Here is an 18,919-nt window from a genome sequence, read left to right as displayed (position 1 = left end):
GGAATTAGGACTAAATCTTCTAGAGTAATTTGAAATAATAATTTTGTCTGGTGAATTTCTTTAAAAAAAAAAAACCTGAAATGCATTTATATGTGTTTTTATTTTATTTTTCTAATTTTTTGTTTCATTTTGTAAAAGTATCAGTGCAAAACAAATTTAAAATAAAAGCAAGTCTTTTAGTTTACAGTTTGTTTAAAAAGTACTGTTCTACAACTCCCTGAAAACTAGTACTCCTGGAATTTCCTGCTTCCTGGACCCTCATAAGCCTCTTTCCAGGTCCACGTTCTCAGGGTCAGACTACATGACTATATGTGCACTCTTAGACCCAGTGGGCACCATTTGCAGGGAGGTGTGGGCAGTTAGAATGTATAGTCTGGGAAGTCTATATGCATCATGAAGGACAGAGCTGAGTTTGGGAATAGAGGGTGAGCAGGTGCAGGCACCCCACTCCAGTACTCTTGCCTGGAAAATCCCATGGACAGAGGAGCATGGTGGGCTGCAGTCTATGGGGTCGCACAGAGTCAGACACGACTGAGCAACTTCACTTTCACTTTTCACTTTCATGCACTGGAGAAGGAAATGGCAACCCACTCCAGTGTTCTTGCCTGGAGAATCCCAGGGACGGGGGAGCCTGGTGGGCTGCTATCTCTGGGGTCAGACAGAGTCGGACCCGACTGAAGTGACTTAGCAGCAGGTGCAGGCAGGGGCTGGGACCACTTCCTCATGCTTTGATGTTCCAAAAAGAAAATGTACAACTGTGCTCATTTCACAACTAGCAACATTATGCTCAAAATCCTTCAAGCTAGGCTTCAGAAGCACATGAACCTAGAACTTCCAGATGTACAAACTGGGTTTCAAAGAGGCAGAGGAAACAGAGAACAATTTGTCAGCATTTGTTGGATCATGGAGAAAGCAAGGGAGCTCCAGAAAAGCATCTATTTCTGCTTCATTGTCTACACTAAGTCTTTGACTATGTGGATCACAAGAAACTGGAAAATTTTTAAAGAGATGGGAATACCAGACCAACTTACCTGCCTCCTGAGAAACCTGTGGAGTCAAGAAGCAAAAGTTAGAACTGGACATGGAATGACAGGTTGGTTTAAAATTGGGAAAGAAGCATGACAAGGCTGTTTATTGTCACCCTGCTTATTTAACTTGTATGCAGAGTCTGTTCTGTTCTGTTCAGTCGCTCAGTCGTATCTGACTCTTTGCGACCCCATGAATCGGAGCACGCCAGGCCTCCCTGTCCATCACCATCTCCCAGAGTTCACTCAGACTCATGTCCATCGGTCAGTGATGCCATCCAGCCATCTTATCCTCTGTTGTCCCCTTCTCCTCCTGCCCCCAATCCCTCCCAGCATCACAGTCTTTTCCAATGAGTCAACTCTTCGCATGAGGTGGCCAAAGTACTGGAGTTTCAGCTTTAGCATCATTCCTTCCAAAGAAATCCAGGGCTGATCTCCTTCAGAATGGACTGGTTGGATCTCCTTGCAGTTGAAGGGACTCTCAGGAGTCTTCTCCAACACCACAGTTCAAAAGCATCAATTCTTAGGCGCTCAGCCTTCTTCACAGTCCAACTCTCACATCCATACATGACCACAGGAAAAACCATAGCCTTGACTAGATGGTACATCATGGGAAATGCCAGGCTGGAATCAAGATTGCTGGGAGAAACAGCAACAACCTCAGATATGCAGATGATACCACTCTACTGGCAGAATGTGAAGAGGAATTAAAGAGCCTCTTGATGAGGGTGAAAGAGTGAAAATGCTGACTTGAAACTCAGCATTAAACAAACTAAAATTATAGTATCCAGTCTCATCACTTCATGGCAAATAGAAGGGGAAAAAGTAGAAGTAGTGACAGATTTTATTTCCTTGGGCTCCAAAGTCACTATGGACAGTGACTGCAGCCATGAAATTAAAAGACATTTGCTCCTTGGAAAAAAAGCTATGATAAACCTATAGCATATTAAAAAGCAGAGACATCACTTTTAAGATATAGATCCATACAGTGAAAGTGACAGTTTTTCCAGCAGTCATGTATGGATGTGAGAGTTGGGCCATAAAGAAGACAGGGTGCTGAAAATCGATGCTTTGGAATGGTGGTGCTGGAGAAGACCACAGTCCTTTGGACTGCAGGGAGATCAAATCAGTCAATCCTTAAGGAAATGAACAATGAATATTTATTGGAAGGACTGATGCTGAAGTTGAAGCTTCAGTACTTTGGCCAACTGATGTGAAGAGCCCATTCATTGGAAAAGACTCTGATGCTGGAAAAGATTCAAGGCAAGAGGACAAGAGGGCAGCAAAGGATGATATGGTTAGACAGCATCACTGACTCAATGGACATAAATCTGAGTAAACTTCAGGAGATAATGGAGGTCAGAGGAGCCTGGCATGCTGCAATCCAGGACGACTTAGCAACTGAACAACAACAGCAGCAGTTTGAGTGGATACAATTCTATTAGGTTCTCTTATCATAGAGTCTTGGAGTTCAAAGGAATTTTTATCTAATTTCAATTTTGTAAAATCTCTGTTAGCTAGTCAAATGACTTTTATCTGAACACCTTTAGGAGGTAGCTGGGGCCTCTCAGGTGGCTCAGCAGTAAAGAATCCACCTGTCAACGGAGGAGATGCAAATTTGGTCCCTGAGTCAGGAAGATCCCCTGGAGGAGGAAATGGCAACTCACCCAAATACTCTCTCCTGGAGAATTCCATGGACAGAGGATCCTGGCAGGATATAGTCCATGGGGTTACAAAGAGTCAGTGCTCACTACTGAACACACGTGTACACAGGAGGTAGGTCCCACCTAAGTTCTGTTGCAGTCATCTTTACCCAAGGAAAAAAGAGTTAAATTTTCAGAAATATGTAATTTTGCTCTGAGGAAGAAAAACATGTTTACGAAACATATCTGTGGTTACAGACAAATATAAAAATAATCACATAGACTTTTCAAAATTAAGATAATTTCTCAGAGTGAAAGAATTACAAGTGAGGAAGTAGAACTCCTTTGTAAACTAGGGACAATATGATGACGGGAACATGAGAAGAGGGAAATGTAACTTTTTCTTCATTCATTCTGCCAGTAGCAGATACTCAGTCTGTAAGATATAACTAATTTCACTTGAATTCACAGGGGTTATAAGACTTCTCATCAACATATTTGTTCTTTATCTGGTATTATGTTGTCTAGCTAACTTTTGGACCACTCTAAAAATCAATTATGAACCTATTTTTAAAATTATACTTCCGATCTGCTATTTGGTCTGATACATACAACACAGGGTTTTTAAAAATTACTTAAAAATATACTCACGTTATCTTCCAAAATAAAAGGAAATAGAGACAGCATCTACCCTTTATAAGAATTAAAAACCCCAGCAAATCCACTAACAAAATACTTAGAAGATTTTCTTTGAAGCAACTAAGATCAAAATCAAATGAGCACGGGCTCAAAATTCTCAAAAAAAGAAGGAATGCAGAAAATGATGGACTGTGACATGTTTACAAAGTTCTTTAAATTAACAGAGTTCTTTTTCTTTTAGAAAATGTATGGCTTATTTAAAATATTAAGGGTTTTCCTCTTAGTACCTAAAATTATAGTAAAGATCATTGCCCTTTATTGTTTTGAGCTTTGCAAAGCTGACGCTCCAATACTTTGGCCACTTGATGTGAACAGTTGACTTATTAGAAAAGACCCTGATGCTGGGAAAGACTGAAGGCAGAAGGAGGAGGGAAGCTGAGAATGAGATGGTTGGATAGCATCACTGATTCAATGGACATGAACTTGGGCAAACTCCGGGAGACGGTTGAGGGACAGGCAGGCTTGGCGTGCTGCAGCCCATGGGGTCACAAAGAATCAAGACACAACTTAGTGACTGAACAATAAGTTCCTAACATTTCCCTTTACTTAATATAAGTTCATCCTTTTTTCTTTTTTCTTCACATTAAGAACCTTTTTAGTATATTAGCTCAACTCTGAGAGCTATTCACTGCTCTACTACTACTACTACTTCATGTCAAACCATTGATTAACTCTCATAGATACTGATGATGACCAGGTATGATTACGCCTCCAATGAATTGCAACACCCACCAGTTCTTAGTACTAGTAGTACTGTCTCTGGGATCAATTTCATAACTTTTTCTTTTAACACTTTATTCTATAACTCTGTGAGGGTAGAATTATTTTCCAAAATAAGACCAATCAGCCTGTCTGTAGTTTCACCCTAGGCCCCTTTCTGGCAATGGATTCTAAGTAACTATGTGTGGATCAAGTATATTAAGCCTTATTTAAAAGGGCTAATAAATATACTATATGCAGATTGATGACAATATATAATATACTATGCTCCTTCTGTTGGAGGTATTGAGAAGAATCAGTGGGGGAAAAAAAGGTAAAATTTGACAAGTAACTGACAGGCTAAGTCAAGAAAGAAACATTGAGAACTTACACTTGAAGCACTGTCCTTGGGTCTCCAACTTCACCCCCATCACCGATTGTCAAGGTATCATAGCCAATTTCCAGGTCAAATTCTTCAAAATTTATCTGGATAACCTACCAATGAACAGAAACAAGTATCTCAAATGTATCTCATTATATATTAAAAGCAAACAAGAGAACAAAGGCAGAAAAACATTAAAATGCCCTGCAGACATATTATATATCTACATGTCCATAGCTATCTATATAAGAATTTCATACTATGACAGGAAATCATATGAGAATATTTATAATGTTCAATCATTATAATTATAATTTTTATTTATAGTATCATGTCTTCTGTAATAATTTTTGAATGATATAACATAGTTTCTGTTTATAGAACATTCTTATCTGAGGAATTTGAATGTAAATCTAACTTGAGAAGGTTTTATAAAAAGCACATGTAGGTGGAGAGTGGTTTACTATAAATAAAAATAAGCTAGCATGGAAAAGCATAGAGTATAAAATTGCCACTAGATAGTAAAGCTTAAAAAATGTTAGAACTAAATTTGAACCTAGATCACTAAATTTAAAGGCATCAGGATTATTTTTGTGTATTCTTTGGTAATAGAATCCCTAATTTATATTATATCTTTCCAGCAAAACTGGCAGCACAGTTCTTTGGGAGACATATTATATCATGATAAGCAATTTAAAAATAGCTCTTATCAAAATAGATTCATGTTCTTTTTTATTGTTTATATATTTATGTAAAAGTTCATATTTAATTAAATTGAAATTCTTAAATTCAGAACCCAACATAACATTTTAGGGAATAATTTAATTAAGAATCTGTACAGAAGAAGTTACAGAAATATTGTTCTATAAATAACTACGCTTAGAGCAAAAAGTAATTTATAATAGTTTCAGAAGAGCTGAGGCTACAACACTGCTAGAGAAAGATGAAAAAGGCCTTAATTTTTTAAAATTATTTAAAATATGAGAGAGTCCATATCCTATTTTTACCTTTTTAACAAAAAACAACATTTTTTTATTACGTCTATTTCTTGATTTTTTTAAAATTATTTTTATTAGCATTAATTAAAACATTTGTTTTGGTAATATTTAATACAGAATATATAAAAACACAATTTTAAATGGCTATGATTTAAAAGAAAAGGTTTGCCTGTTCTACATTGAGTTAAATATAAGTACTCTCAGTTAATAATTTCCTATTAATAGAGATTAAGTTGTTCCCATTGCTTTTGCTATAATAAGCAACATGGTTATTTCTGGCTCAAATGTACAAGTATATCTCTATATTAAGTGTGTACTTTTGAGTAAAAATTGTGAGTAATAACAGTCAAAATTAAATTTCAAAATATCGTGCCATATGGTTTGAAAACTATCTTATCACTTTAAATGTCCACAACTTGTGTACACTCTATTTCATTAGCTCTACAAATCTAGAGGGTATACAAAGTGAAGGGTTTTTTTTTGCATTTTCTTCATTAGTAATCAAATTATCTTTTTATGTTTGCCATTTATGTTTCTTTTCAGGTTTTCTGAACCATCAGTACTGTCTTTTTCTGAAAAGTTTTCCATCATACAAAACCAAAACCTGTTACCGTTAAGCAATAACTCCCCGTTTTCCCTTTTCCCCCTTATCCTGGAAACTTCCAATATGCTTTCTAACCCTACAAATTTGCATATTCCAGATATTTTATGCAAGTGGAATAACACAATATTTGCCCTTTTGTGTCTGATTTACTTCACTAAGCATTCAAGGTTCATCTGCATTGTAGAGTGTGTATCAGAACTTCATTCCTTTTGTTGTTGAATAACAGTCCATTTGTTTGTTGTTCAGTCATTCAGTTGTGTCTGACTCTTTGTGAACCCATATACTGCAGCATGCCAGGCTTCCTTGTCTTTCACCATCTCCTGGAACTTGCTCAAACTCATGTCCACTGAGTCAGTGATGTCATCCATCCATTTTGTCCCTGTCATCCCCTTCTCCTCCTGCCTCCAATCTTTCCCAGCATCAGGATCTTTTCTAATGAGTCAGATCTTCACATCAGGTGGCCAAAGTGTTGGAGCTTCAGCTTCATCGTCAGTCCTTCCAATGAATATTTCAGATTGATTTCCTTTAGGATTGAATGGTTCATACTCCCTGCAGTCCCAGGGACTCGCGTGTGAAAGTGAAAGTCGCTCAGTCATGTCCGACTCTTTGCAACCCCATGGACTATACAGTCCTGGAATTCTCCAGGCCAGAAAACTGGAGTGGGTAGCCTTTCCCTTCTCCAGGGGATCTTCCCAACCCAAAGATCGAACTCAGGTCTCCCACATTGCAGGCAGATTCTTTACCAGCTGAGCCACAAGGGAAGCCCAATACTACAGTTTGAAAACATCAGTTCTTCAGTGCTCAACCTTCTTTATGGTCCAATTCTCACATCTATACATGACTACTGGAAAAACCATTGCTTTGACTATACAGACCTTTGCCAGCAAAGTAACATCTCTTCTTTTCAATATGCTCTCTAGGTTTGTCATAACTTTTCATCCAAGGAAAAGCGTCTTTTAATTTCATGGCTGCAGTCACCATCAGCAATGATTTTGAAACCCAAGAAAATAAAGACTGTCACTGTCACAGGAAATAAAGTCCATTGTACATTTATACCTAATTTGGTTTAACCATTATTCAGTTGATGGACACTTGGCATGCTTCCATCTTTAACCTATGAAGAGTATTGTTATTATGTAGATTGGTGTGAAAGTACCTATTTGAACCTCTGTTTTCAATTATTGTAAATATGCCTAGGGGTGAAATTACTGGGTCATAAATTTAACATTTTGAAGAACTACCAAGCTGTTTTCCAGCTTGGAAACATTCAAAATTTCTACCAGGAATTCACGAGGGTTCCAACTTCTCTATATACCTCACTGCTTTTTGTTTTGTTTTTATTATATCCATTCTAGTAGGTATAAAGTTGTAGCTTACTGTGGATTTAATTTCATCACTCTAATTAATGATGTTGAACATCTTTTCATGTACTTATTAGCCATCTGCATATGTTTTTGGTAACTGTCTACTTGAGTCCTTTATTCTATTGTTTTACCTCTTTTAAAATTAAGTCATTTGTTATATTGTTGCTGAATTATAAGAGCTCTTTACATATTCTAGATATTAATTGCTTATTAATTGCCTATATCAGCTATATTGTTTGCAAATATTTTCTCCCATTGTGTGAATTATCCTTCCATTCTTATGATAGTGTGCTTTGATGCCTCAAAAATTTTAATGTAATGAAGTCCACTTTTATTTATTTTTTGTTGCTGTTGCTTGTGTTTTTGAAGCCATATTTAAGAAGCCATTGCAAAATCCCATATCATGTTACTTTTTTCTTTTTTCTTCTATGAATTTTATACTTTAGGCATTTAAATTTAGGTTTTTGATCCATTCTGACTTAACTGTTGTATACAGTACAAGTAAGAATCAAATTTCATTATTTCTGCATGTGGCTATCCAATGTTACAAGCACCATTTATTGAATCTCCTGCATTGCAGGTGAACTCTTTACCATCTGAGCCACCAGGGAAGCCCAACTACAAGTAAACCTCACCTTATTGCACTTTGCTTTATTGTGATTGGCAGATATTGTATATTTTACCAACTGAAGTTCTGTGGCAAAACTGTGTTAAGCAAGCCTATCATTATCATTTCCTTTAAAACAGTATTTGTATACTTTATGTCTTTGTGTCATGTTTTGGTATTTATCACAATATTTCAAATGTTTTTATTACTATTACATTTGTTATGGTTATCTGTGCTAGTGACTTTTGATGTTACTTTGTAATGGTTTTGGGTAGCTATAAACCATACTCACTTAAAACTGCAAACTTAAATGATAAACGTCAAATGTATTCTGATTGCTCAACTGACAGGCTCTTCCCCATCTTTCTCTTTCTCTTTGAGCCTCCCTATTCCCTGAGAGACAATAACACTGAAATTAGGCCATCTGGTAACACTACAATGGTTTTAAGTGCCCAAGTATAAAGAGGAGTCCCACATACCTCATTTTAAATCAAAAACTAGAAATGATTAAGGTTAGGTTAGTGAGAAATGAATGTCTACAATCAAGACAGGCTGAAAGTCAGGCCTCTTGCATTAGCTGCAAGTTGTAAATGTAAAGAAGCTGTTCTTGAAGGAAATTAAAAATGCTAGTCTAATGTACACAAGGATGATAAGAAAGTGAAACAGCTTTATTACTGATATGGAGCAACTTTTAGTGGCCTGAATAGAAGCTGAAACCAGTCACAACATTCTCAAAACCAAAGTCTAATTCAGAATAAGGCCCTAAACTCTCATCAAGTCTCATGAAGGTTCAGAGAAGTGAGTAAGCTGCAGAGAAAAGTTGGAAGCTAGCAGAGGTTGGTTCATAAGGTTTAAGGAAAAAGAGCCATCTCCATAATATAGAAGTACAAGGTAAACAGCAGAAGTCGCAGCAAATTATCCAGAAGATCTTGCTAAGACAATTAATGAAGGTGGTTACAGTAAACAATAGATTTTCAGTGTAGACAAAACAGTTGCCTTTGTTGGAAGAGGAGTGAACTGAAAGTTGCTCAATCATGTCTGACTTTTTGTGACCCCCATGGGTTATATACAGTCCGTGGAATTCTCCAGGCCAGAATACTGGAATGGGTAGCCTTTCCCTTCTCTAGGGGATCTTCCCAACCCAGGGATTGAATCCAGGTCTCCTGCACTGCAGGTGGATTCTTTACCAGCTGAGCCACAAGGGAAGCCTGTGTTAGAAGAAGACACTATTTAGGATTTTCATAGCTAGAGAGGAGAAGTCAATGCCTGGCTTCAACATGCAAACTGACTCGCTCATTAAGGGTATGGTGTTTAGTTGCTCAGTCATGTTTGACTCTTTGTGACCCCATGGACTATAGCCTGCCAGGCTCCTCTTCCAGAGGATTCTCCAGGAAAGTATACTGGAGTGGATTGCCATTTCCTTCTTGATGTTAAGGGTATAGGTAGCTGATTTAAAGCCAATAATGATTTACTGTTCTGAAAATCCTTGAATTCTTAAGAATTATGCCAAATCTATTTTGTCTGTGCTCTATAAATGGAACAGTAAAGTCTGGAAATAGCACACCCATTTACAATACAGTTTACTGAATATTGTCAGTCCACTGTTAAGACTTACTGCTCAGGAAAGAAAAAGATCTATTTTAAAACACTATTGTTTATTGACAGTGCAGCTGGTCACTTAAGAGCTCTGATGAAACTGTAAAACAAGATTAATGTTGTCATGTCTGCTAAAACAACAGCCATTCTGCAGCCCATGTATCAAGGAGTAATTTTGATTTTCAAGTCTTATTATTTAAGAAAAACATTTTATAAGGCTATATCTGACATAGATGGTGATTCCTCTGAATAGATCTGGGTAAAGTAAATTCTCTGATAGATCTGGGTAAAGTAAATTAACACCTTTCTGTAAAGGATTCACCATTCTAGATGTCTTTAAAAACATTTGTGATTCATGGGAAGAGCAAAATATCAACATTAAGTTTGGAAGAAGTTGATTACAAACTTCAGTGGAGGATGTCACTGCAGATGTGACAAAAACAACAAGAGAACTATAACTAGAAATTGAACCTGAAGATGGAACTGAAATGCTACAATTTCATGGTAAAACTTTATGATGAGGAGTTGATTCTTATGGATGAGCAAAGAACATGATGAAATCCCTTCTTGGTGAAGATTCTCTGAAAATTGTTAAATGAAAACAAAGAATTTAGAGTATAAAAACTTATTTGATAAAGCAGTAGTAGTATTTGAGAATTAAGTCAATTTTGAAAAGTACTGTGGATAAAATGTTATCAAACACATTGCCTGCTACAGAGAAATCACTGGTGAAAGGAAGAGTCAATCAATGTGGCAAACTTCAATAGTGTGGTATTTTAAGACAATAAAATAACAATATTTTATAACAACAAAAAAAAGAAATTGCTAATAGTAGTCTCTAATGATCCTTTGTATTTCTATGTTGTCTGTTGTGATCTCTCCATTTTCATTTCTAATTTTATTGATTTGAGTTTTCTCCTTTTGTTTTTTGATGAGTATGGCTAATGGTTTGTCAACTTTATTTATCCTCTCAAAGAACCAGCTTTTGGCTTTGTTGATTTTTGCTATGGTCTCTTTTGTTTCTTTTGCATTTATTTCTGCCCTAATTTTTAAGATTTCTTTCCTTCCACTAACCCTGGGTTTCTTCATTTCTTCCTTTTCTAGTTGCTTTAAGCATAGAGTTAGGTTATTTGATTTTTTTCTTGTTTCCTGAGGTATGTCTGTATTGCTATGAGCTTTCCTCTTAGCACGGCTTTTACAGTTTCCCACAGGTTTGGGGTTATTGTGTTTTCATTTTCATTCGTTTCTATGAACATTTTTATTTCTTTTTTGAATTCTTCTGTGATTTGTTGGTTATTCATCAGCGTGTTGTTCAGCCCATATGTTGGAATTTTTAATAGTTTTTCTCCTGTACGGCAGAAAGCGAAGAACTAAAGAGCCTCTTTATGAAAATGAAAGAGGAGAGTGAAAAAGTTGGCTTAAAGCTCAACATTCAGAAAACGAAGATCATGGCATGTGGTCCCAGCACTTCATGGCAGATAGATGGGGAAACACTGGAAACAGTGGCTGACTTTTATTTTGGGGGGCTTCAAAACCACTGCAGATGGTGATTGCAGCCATGAAATTAAAAGACGCCTACTCCTTGGAAGGAAAGCTATGACCAACCTAGATAGCATATTCAAAAGCAGAGACATTACTTTGTCAACAAAGGTCCATCTAGTCAAGGCTATGGTTTTTCCAGTGGTCACATATGGAAGTGAGAGTTGGACTATAAGGAAAGCTGAGTGCCAAAGAATTGATGCTTTTGAACTGTGGTGCTGGAGAAGACTCGAGAGTCCCTTCAGCTGCAAGGAGATCCAACCAGTTCATTCTAAAGGAAATCAGTCCTGAATATTAATTGGAACGACTGATGCTGAAGCTGAAACTCCAATACACTGGCCACCTGATGCGAAGAGATGACTCATTTGAAAAGACCCTGATGCTGGGGAAGATTGAGGGTAGGAGGAGAAAGGGACGACAGAGGATGAGAAGGTTGGGTGGCATCACCAACTCAATGGACACGGGTTTGGGTGGACTCTGGAAGTTGGTGTTGGACTGGGAGGCCTGGCATGCTACAGTTCATGGGGTCGCAAAAGTCGGACACAACTGAGTGACTGAACTGAACTGATACTGTAAACATAACTATTATATACATTGCAAAATGGAACAAAATAAAAAGTTGTGGGACTCAATTTACTATGGTATTTATTTTATTTAGTTAAAGCTGAACACACATTATCTCCAAGGTATCCCTGAATTCTCTCCCCATTGAATGGTTTTGGCACCTCTGTCAAAGACTGATTATGGATCGGAGGGTTTAGTTCTGTGCTCTCTTAGCTTTGTTTATCTGAAAAGATCTTGATTTCTCCTTCCTCTCTGAAGGAGTTTTGACGGGCAGATACAGGATTATTGGTTGACAATTTTGTTTTCATTGTTTAAAGATTTTGTTTTCCTTGTGTTTCAGCATCTTTTCTTCTTCTTTCAGAAATCAACTGTTAATATTTTTAGGATTTCTGAAAGAGTCACTTTCCCCCCACTGCTTTCAAGATTCTCTTTGTTTTTATCCTTCAACAATAGGACTATAATATGTTTAGGGAAACTGCCAACATCCACTGGATCATTGACAAAGCAAGAGAGTTCCAGAAAAACATCTATTTCTGTTTTATTGACTATGCCAGAGACTTTGACTGTGTGGATCACAATAAACTATGGAAAATTCTGAAAGAGATAGAAATACCAGACCACCTGACCTGCCTCTTGAGAAACCTATATGCATGTCAGGAAGAAACAGTTGGAACTAGACATGGAACAACAGACTGGTTCCAAATAGGAAAAGGAGTACATCAAGGCTGTATATCATCACCCTGCTTATTTAACTTCTATGCAGAGTACATCATGAGAAACGCTGGGCTGGAAGAAGCACAAGCTGGAATCAAGATTGCCGGGAGAAATATCAATAACCTCATGTATGCAGATGACACCACCCTTATGGCAGAAAGTGAAGAAGAACTAAAAAGCCTCTTGATGAAAGTGAAAGTGGAGAGTGAAAAAGTTGGCTTAAAGCTCAACCTTCAGAAAACTAAGATCATGGCATCTGGTCCCATCACTTCATGGCAAATAGATGAGGAAACAGTGGAAACAGTGTCAGACTTTATTTTTTGGGGCTCCAAAATCACTGCAGATGGTGACTGCAGCCATGAAATTAAAGACGCTTACTCCTTGGAGGAAAAGTAATGACCAACCTAGACAGCATATTGAAAAGCAGAGACATTACTTTGCCAACAAAGGTCTGTCTAGTCAAGGCTATGGTTTTTCCAGTGGTCAAGTATGGATGTGAGAGTTGGACTGTGAAGAAGGCTGAGTGCCGAAGAATTGATGCTTTTAAACTGTGGTGTTGGAGAACACTCTTGAGAATCCCGTCGACTGCAAGGAGATCCAACCAGTCCATTCTGAAGGAGATCAGCTCTGGGATTTCTTTGGAGGAAATGATGCTAAAGCTGAAACTCCAGTACTTTGGCCACCTCATGCGAAGAGTTGACTCATTGGAAAAGACTCTGATGCTGGGAGGGATTGGGGGCAGGAGGAGAAGGGGACGACAGAGGATGAGATGGGTGGATGGCATCACTGACTCGATGGATGTGAGTGTGAGTGAACTCCGGGAGTTGGTGATGGACAGGGAGGCCCGGCGTGCTGCGATTCATGGGGTCACAAAGAGTTGGACACGACTGAGCAACTGAACCGAACTGATGGATAAGTTTAAGTTTATCCTACATAGAGTTTGCTGAGCCTCATGAATGGATAGATTCACATTTCTCTCAAATTTGTGAACTTTTTTGTCATTATTTCCTTCAAATATTGTTTCTATACAGTTATTTCTATCTTCTTCGCCTGAGAGTCCTATAACACATTTGTTGTCCATTTGCTCATATTCGACAGTCCCTTTGGTTCCTTCCATTTATTATTTAATTTTTTGTTCTTCAGACTTAATAATTTCAACCATTCTATCTTAGCTTACTAATTCTTTCTTCTGCTGATCACACCGATTATCAAAACCCTCTAGTATTTCTCTTTTCAAATTTCACTTATTATAGTTTAAAGCTCTAGAATTTCTACTTGGTTTCATTTTTAATACTAATATCTTATTGATATTTTCATTTATTCATATATCATTTTATTCATTTATCAAAAATCATGCTGTTTGTGCATAATTAATGCAATTGCTTTTTATTTGTGTATAATAATTTCTATGACTGAATGTCTTCAGGGATATTTTCTGTCAGTTTATTTTGTTCCTTTGAATGACCATATTCTCTTGCTTCTTTGCATACATTGTGATTTTCTTTGTTGTGGCTGAAAACTGGCTATTTGCATATCATAATGTGGTAATTTTGGAAATCAAACTCTCTCTCTTCCCCAGAGTTTGCTGTTCTTGATTTTTGAAGATTCATTTCCATCCAGCATTTTAACTGAAATTTCTTTAAATTCAAGGAGCTAAAAAAAATACCCATTTCAGTAGGTTGGGGCTTCTATAACAAAATATGAACTAGGTGGCATTTAAACAATAGAAATTTATTTATCACAGTTCTCAATGCTGGGAAGTCCAAGATCCAGGCACTGTTTGTTTTAGTGCATGGTGAGAACAAATTTCCTGGTTCACAGAAGACCATCATTTTTGCTGTTACCTGAGTTGGTGATGGACAGGGAGGCTTGGTGTGTTGCAATTCATGGGGTCGCAAAGAGTTGGACACAACTGAGTGGCTGAACTGAACTGAACTGAACTGAACATGGCAGAAGGGAACACGGTAGTACAGTGGTCCTCAACCTTTTTGGAAGCAGGGACTAGTTTCATGGAAGATAATGTTTCAGTGGACCAGCGAGAGGGATCAAGGGGGAATGGTTCAGTTGGTATGCAAGTAATGTTTCAATGAGGAACGAAAGAGAAAGCTTCACTTGCTTCCCCCTCACTCACCTCCTGCTATGTGGCCCTGTTCCTAACAGGCCTTGGACCTCTACTGGGGCCTGGGGGTTGAGCACCCTGGTCTAGGGAGCCTTTTGGGGTCGGGAGAAATCTCAATAACCTCAGATATGCTGATGGCACCACCCTTATGGCAAAAAGTGAAGAGGAACTCAAAAACCTCTTAATGAAAGTGAAAGTGGAGAGTGAAAAAGTTGGCCTAAAGCTCAACATTCAGAAAACGAAGATCATAGCATCCGGTCCCATCACTTCACGGGAAATAGATGGGGAAACAGTGGAAACAGGGTCAGGCTTTATTTTTTGGGTCTCCAAAATCACTGCAGATGGTGACTGCAGCCATGAAATTAAAAGATGCTTACTCCTTGGAAGAAAAGTTATGACCAACCTAGATAGTATATTGAAAAGCAGAGACATTACTTTGCCAACAAAGGTCCGTCTAGTCTAGGCTATGGTTTTTCCAGTAGTCATGTATGGATGTCAGAGTTGGACTGTGAAGAAGGCTGAGTGCCAAAGAATTGATGCTTTTGAACTGTGGTTTTGGAGAAGACTCTTGAGAGTCCCTTGGACTGCAAGGAGATCCAACCAGTCCATTCTGAAGGAGATCAGCTCTGGGATTTCTTTGGAAGGAATGATGCTAAAGCTGAAACTCCAGTACTTTGGCCACCTCATGCGAAGAGTTGACTCATTGGAAAAGACTCTGATGCTGGGAGGGACTGGGGGCAGGAGGAGAAGGGGATGACAGAGGATGAGGTGGCTGGATGGCATCACTGACTTGATGGATGTAAGTGTGGGTGAACTCCGGGAGTTGGTGATGGACAGGGAGGCCTGGCGTGCTCCAATTCATGGGGTCGCAAAGAGTTGGACACGACTGAGTGACTGAACTGAACTGAACTGAACTGAACTAATCTTACTAATGAGGGCTTCACCCTCAGGACCTCCCAAAGGCCCCACCTTCTAATACCATCACATTGAAGGGACAGAAGCATTTAGATCACAGAACGAACTCTCCCAGTCTTTGAAAATCGGCTCAGTTCTGGGATACTCTGTTAACACCTAGCCAGATCATTTACAATTTTGTCTTGGCCTTCACCTGCAGCTGGCATTAAACATATAGATCAACTAGTGGTGAAAGCTTAGGCTCTGTTCAGGTCTTTCTGAGTATGTGTCTTATAGTGGGCATGCATGTTACTATCTAAATTCCATCATATATTGGAGGGCTTTTGAATGTCCAGAGTTCCCAAAGAAACTCTGTTATTTCTAGCAATGCACTCAGGGTGGCTTGCTTCACTATGTGTTTAGTTATATTTAGCAGTAAACCAATTTTTACTGGGGCTTAAGCTGTGAGAATCCTGAAGGTCTTAAATTGAGTGTAATTTCATTCAGTTTCTGCTAACTGGATACAAGGGTCACTATTAAGGTGGTGTCGGTTTAACATCGTTTGAAGCTTTTAACTGAAAGCTGAGGTTTCAAGTTCAGCCTCTTGATCCAGAGACTGGGCCCCAGTCGTCTTATCCTAATTCCAGAGATTTATTGCCATTTGCCACAAGGAATACCAAGCTTTCTTTCCATCTCCAAGCTTTCTTTCCACTTCATCTCCTACCTTCATTTCAGTTCACTTATTTTTATTATATATGCATGATTGTACTTGTGTTTATATGGTATCCAGAATAGCTTTATTGGTTTCCTTTATTGTGAACCCCAATGCATTGAAAAATGTTTTTCTTGTATTTCAGTGGGAGGCCCTTTCAGAGTACCTAATCTGTCATCATTTCAAAAGAGAAATCATATGATCCAGTTTATGTCAAGTCATTTCACAATAGAGCCATGCTGCTGCTGCTAAGTCGCTTCAGTTATGTACAACTCTGTGCGACCCCATAGACAGCAGCCCACCAGGCTCCGCCACATCTGGGATTCTCCAGGCAAGAATACTGGAGTGGGTTGCCATTTCCTTCTCCAAGGCATGAGAGTGAAAAGTGAAAGCAAAGTCGCTCAGTTGTGTCCGACTCTTTGTGACCCCATGGACTGCAGCCTACCAGGCTCCTCCGTCTATGGGATTTTCCAGGCAAGAGTACTGGAGTGGGGTGCCATTGTCTTCTCCACGTAGAGCCATGAGTGAATTGCATTTAAAATCAGGGAATGTCCAGTATTATATGATTTTAAAAGTCTAATAGGCTAGCAGATACAAATTAGGAATTTAATAAGTGATTGATTGGTTGATTGCTATTTCTATGCCAAACCCTTGATAGTCATTATCATTTAATCATGTTCTACAAATTTTGGACACCCATTTAATGGTAGATTTTCTTTTCCCTGAATTTTAACTGAGATTCATGCATGTATATATGTAACAATGAGAACTCTGCTTCATTTTAAATTAAGTGATGAATTAATTACTAATATCCATATACTTTCAGCTAAGCATTTAACCACTGACTTGTCACTGAAATTTCAGACACTTATAATTCTTGAACTGTTTCAATGACACCAAATCACTGAGAAGCTAAAATTCTGACTGAATTTGTAGAACACTTTCATTTTAGTTTGATTCTTGCAAGCTTAGTTTAAAATCATTATTGCACTGCTTATTTAGAAGTAAAATCTATGCATAAAAGAATAAAAACTACACTGGCCTCATTTGGAGACATTAATATAAATAAAGTATTATAGTAAAACTCAAGAATGACACACTGAGATATTTCCTTAAAGGGGAAAAAACAGTAAAATATATAAAAGTAATTTGTAAAAACAAAGTAAAGCAACAAACCATTTTTGTTTACACAAAAATGTAATAAGTAACATAAAGAGTTTTATGTGAAATTTCCATTTTCTGTATTTTCCTGTAATAGCAATTTTTCATCCTTTTATCTTTGTATAATATGATCTATCCATGGTATAATATGAAAATGAAATGAAAAGCAAATGAAAATCAGTATTCATCAGTGTAATATAAATACTTTCTCTACATATATAGCTGTTAGTAGGGGTGAAATATTTAGTAAGAAATATGGGAAGAATATAATGCATATTAGTAGAGAAAGAAATGTCATACATTTTGCATTTATTATTTGTTTCTAATCATTTGTGAGTGGGAAAAAATTAAAACTGCATTTGGGTCACAGGACTGTTGGATAAAAGGCTAAATATGCCCCTAAATATAGGATGATTTATAACTGTATTGATTTTTTTTTAACCAAATAAGCCACACTCTTGGCATCCATTTATGGAGTGCCAACTCCAAAGGGTTACATGATGCTAATTGAGGGTTATGTTAAGATATTTAAACTACTAGAGGAGTCAACAATAATCTCACACATTTTTAAAACTGACTCTCCAGAGGTAAAAAAATATGTAAATAATATTAAATATTAAATACTTAGTACATTCATTTCCCATAGTGCTTAAGACATGGATTTTCACAAGATATTTTGATAGAACTGGTATAGAATCTATTTTTCATAACTGTTACTTTCTCCATCATTTCAGTTCAGTTCAGTTCAGTCGCTCAGTCGTGTCCGACTCTTTGCGACCCCATGAATTGCAGCACGCCAGGCCTCCCTGTCCATCACCAACTCCTGGAGTTCACTCACACTCACATCCATCAAGTCAGTGATGCCATCCAGCCATCTCATCCTCTGTTGTCCCCTTGTCCTCCTGCCCCCAGTCCCTCCCAGCATCAGAGTCTTTTCCAATGAATCAACTCTTTGCATGAGGTGGACAAAGTACTGGAATTTCAGCTTTAGCATCATTCCTTCCAAAAGAAATCCCAGGGCTGATCTCCTTCAGAATGGACTGGTTGGATCTCCTTGCAGTCGAAGGGACTCTCAAGAGTCTTCTCCAACACCACAGTTCAAAAGACTTCTCCATCATTATGTTTTATAAAGTCCCATGGAAATCTACTTAGTTATATTCTTTATATCGTTTACCTACAAATTTATTTAAATATTAACACTGTGAGTCCTGGGCTCAGCACCACACATGCACTGCTTTATTTGAAACCTAAACCTATATGTAATGTTCGTTTATATATTAGTTTGGCCACTCAGAACCTGAACCTCCTATCGTTTGTAGACTTAGGACACTCGGTAGGAAGCACAGTGTACTCCCAATATGGTCAGATGTTATATTCCCCTTCATTGACTGCATTCCGACTTGAGACTTAAGCTCCCCAAACCATGGATTCTGGCAGAGGGTGGCAAAAGCAGAAAACATCCAGTTTTAGAAGCAATGGTAGTTGTTGTATGTAATGGCACTAATGTCCTAGGGCAGCATTATACAAGAGGAGAAAAAAAAAATATTTCCACAATTAGAACCAGAAGCTATATCAGACAATGAAAAAGTTCTAGTGAGG

At 37.8% G+C, this 18,919-nt stretch overlaps 1 protein-coding gene across 2 annotated transcripts in view; it reads right to left on the bottom strand.

Annotated features, from left to right (window-relative positions):
- CSMD3 (CUB and Sushi multiple domains 3) overlaps nucleotides 1-18,919 on the bottom strand; it is a 1,392,034-nt gene that overhangs the window by 628,166 nt on the left and 744,949 nt on the right. For both annotated transcript variants that reach the window (XM_060393469.1, XM_027973090.3), the window contains one exon: nucleotides 4,458-4,561. In XM_060393469.1, the coding sequence (XP_060249452.1) occupies nucleotides 4,458-4,561 (104 nt within the window). The remainder of the gene's footprint in view (nucleotides 1-4,457; nucleotides 4,562-18,919) is intronic.

Source organism: Ovis aries, chromosome 9 (genome assembly GCF_016772045.2).
Source record: "Ovis aries strain OAR_USU_Benz2616 breed Rambouillet chromosome 9, ARS-UI_Ramb_v3.0, whole genome shotgun sequence".
NCBI lineage: Eukaryota > Metazoa > Chordata > Mammalia > Artiodactyla > Bovidae > Ovis > Ovis aries.
This window is presented reverse-complemented; position numbering and strand designations above follow the sequence as displayed.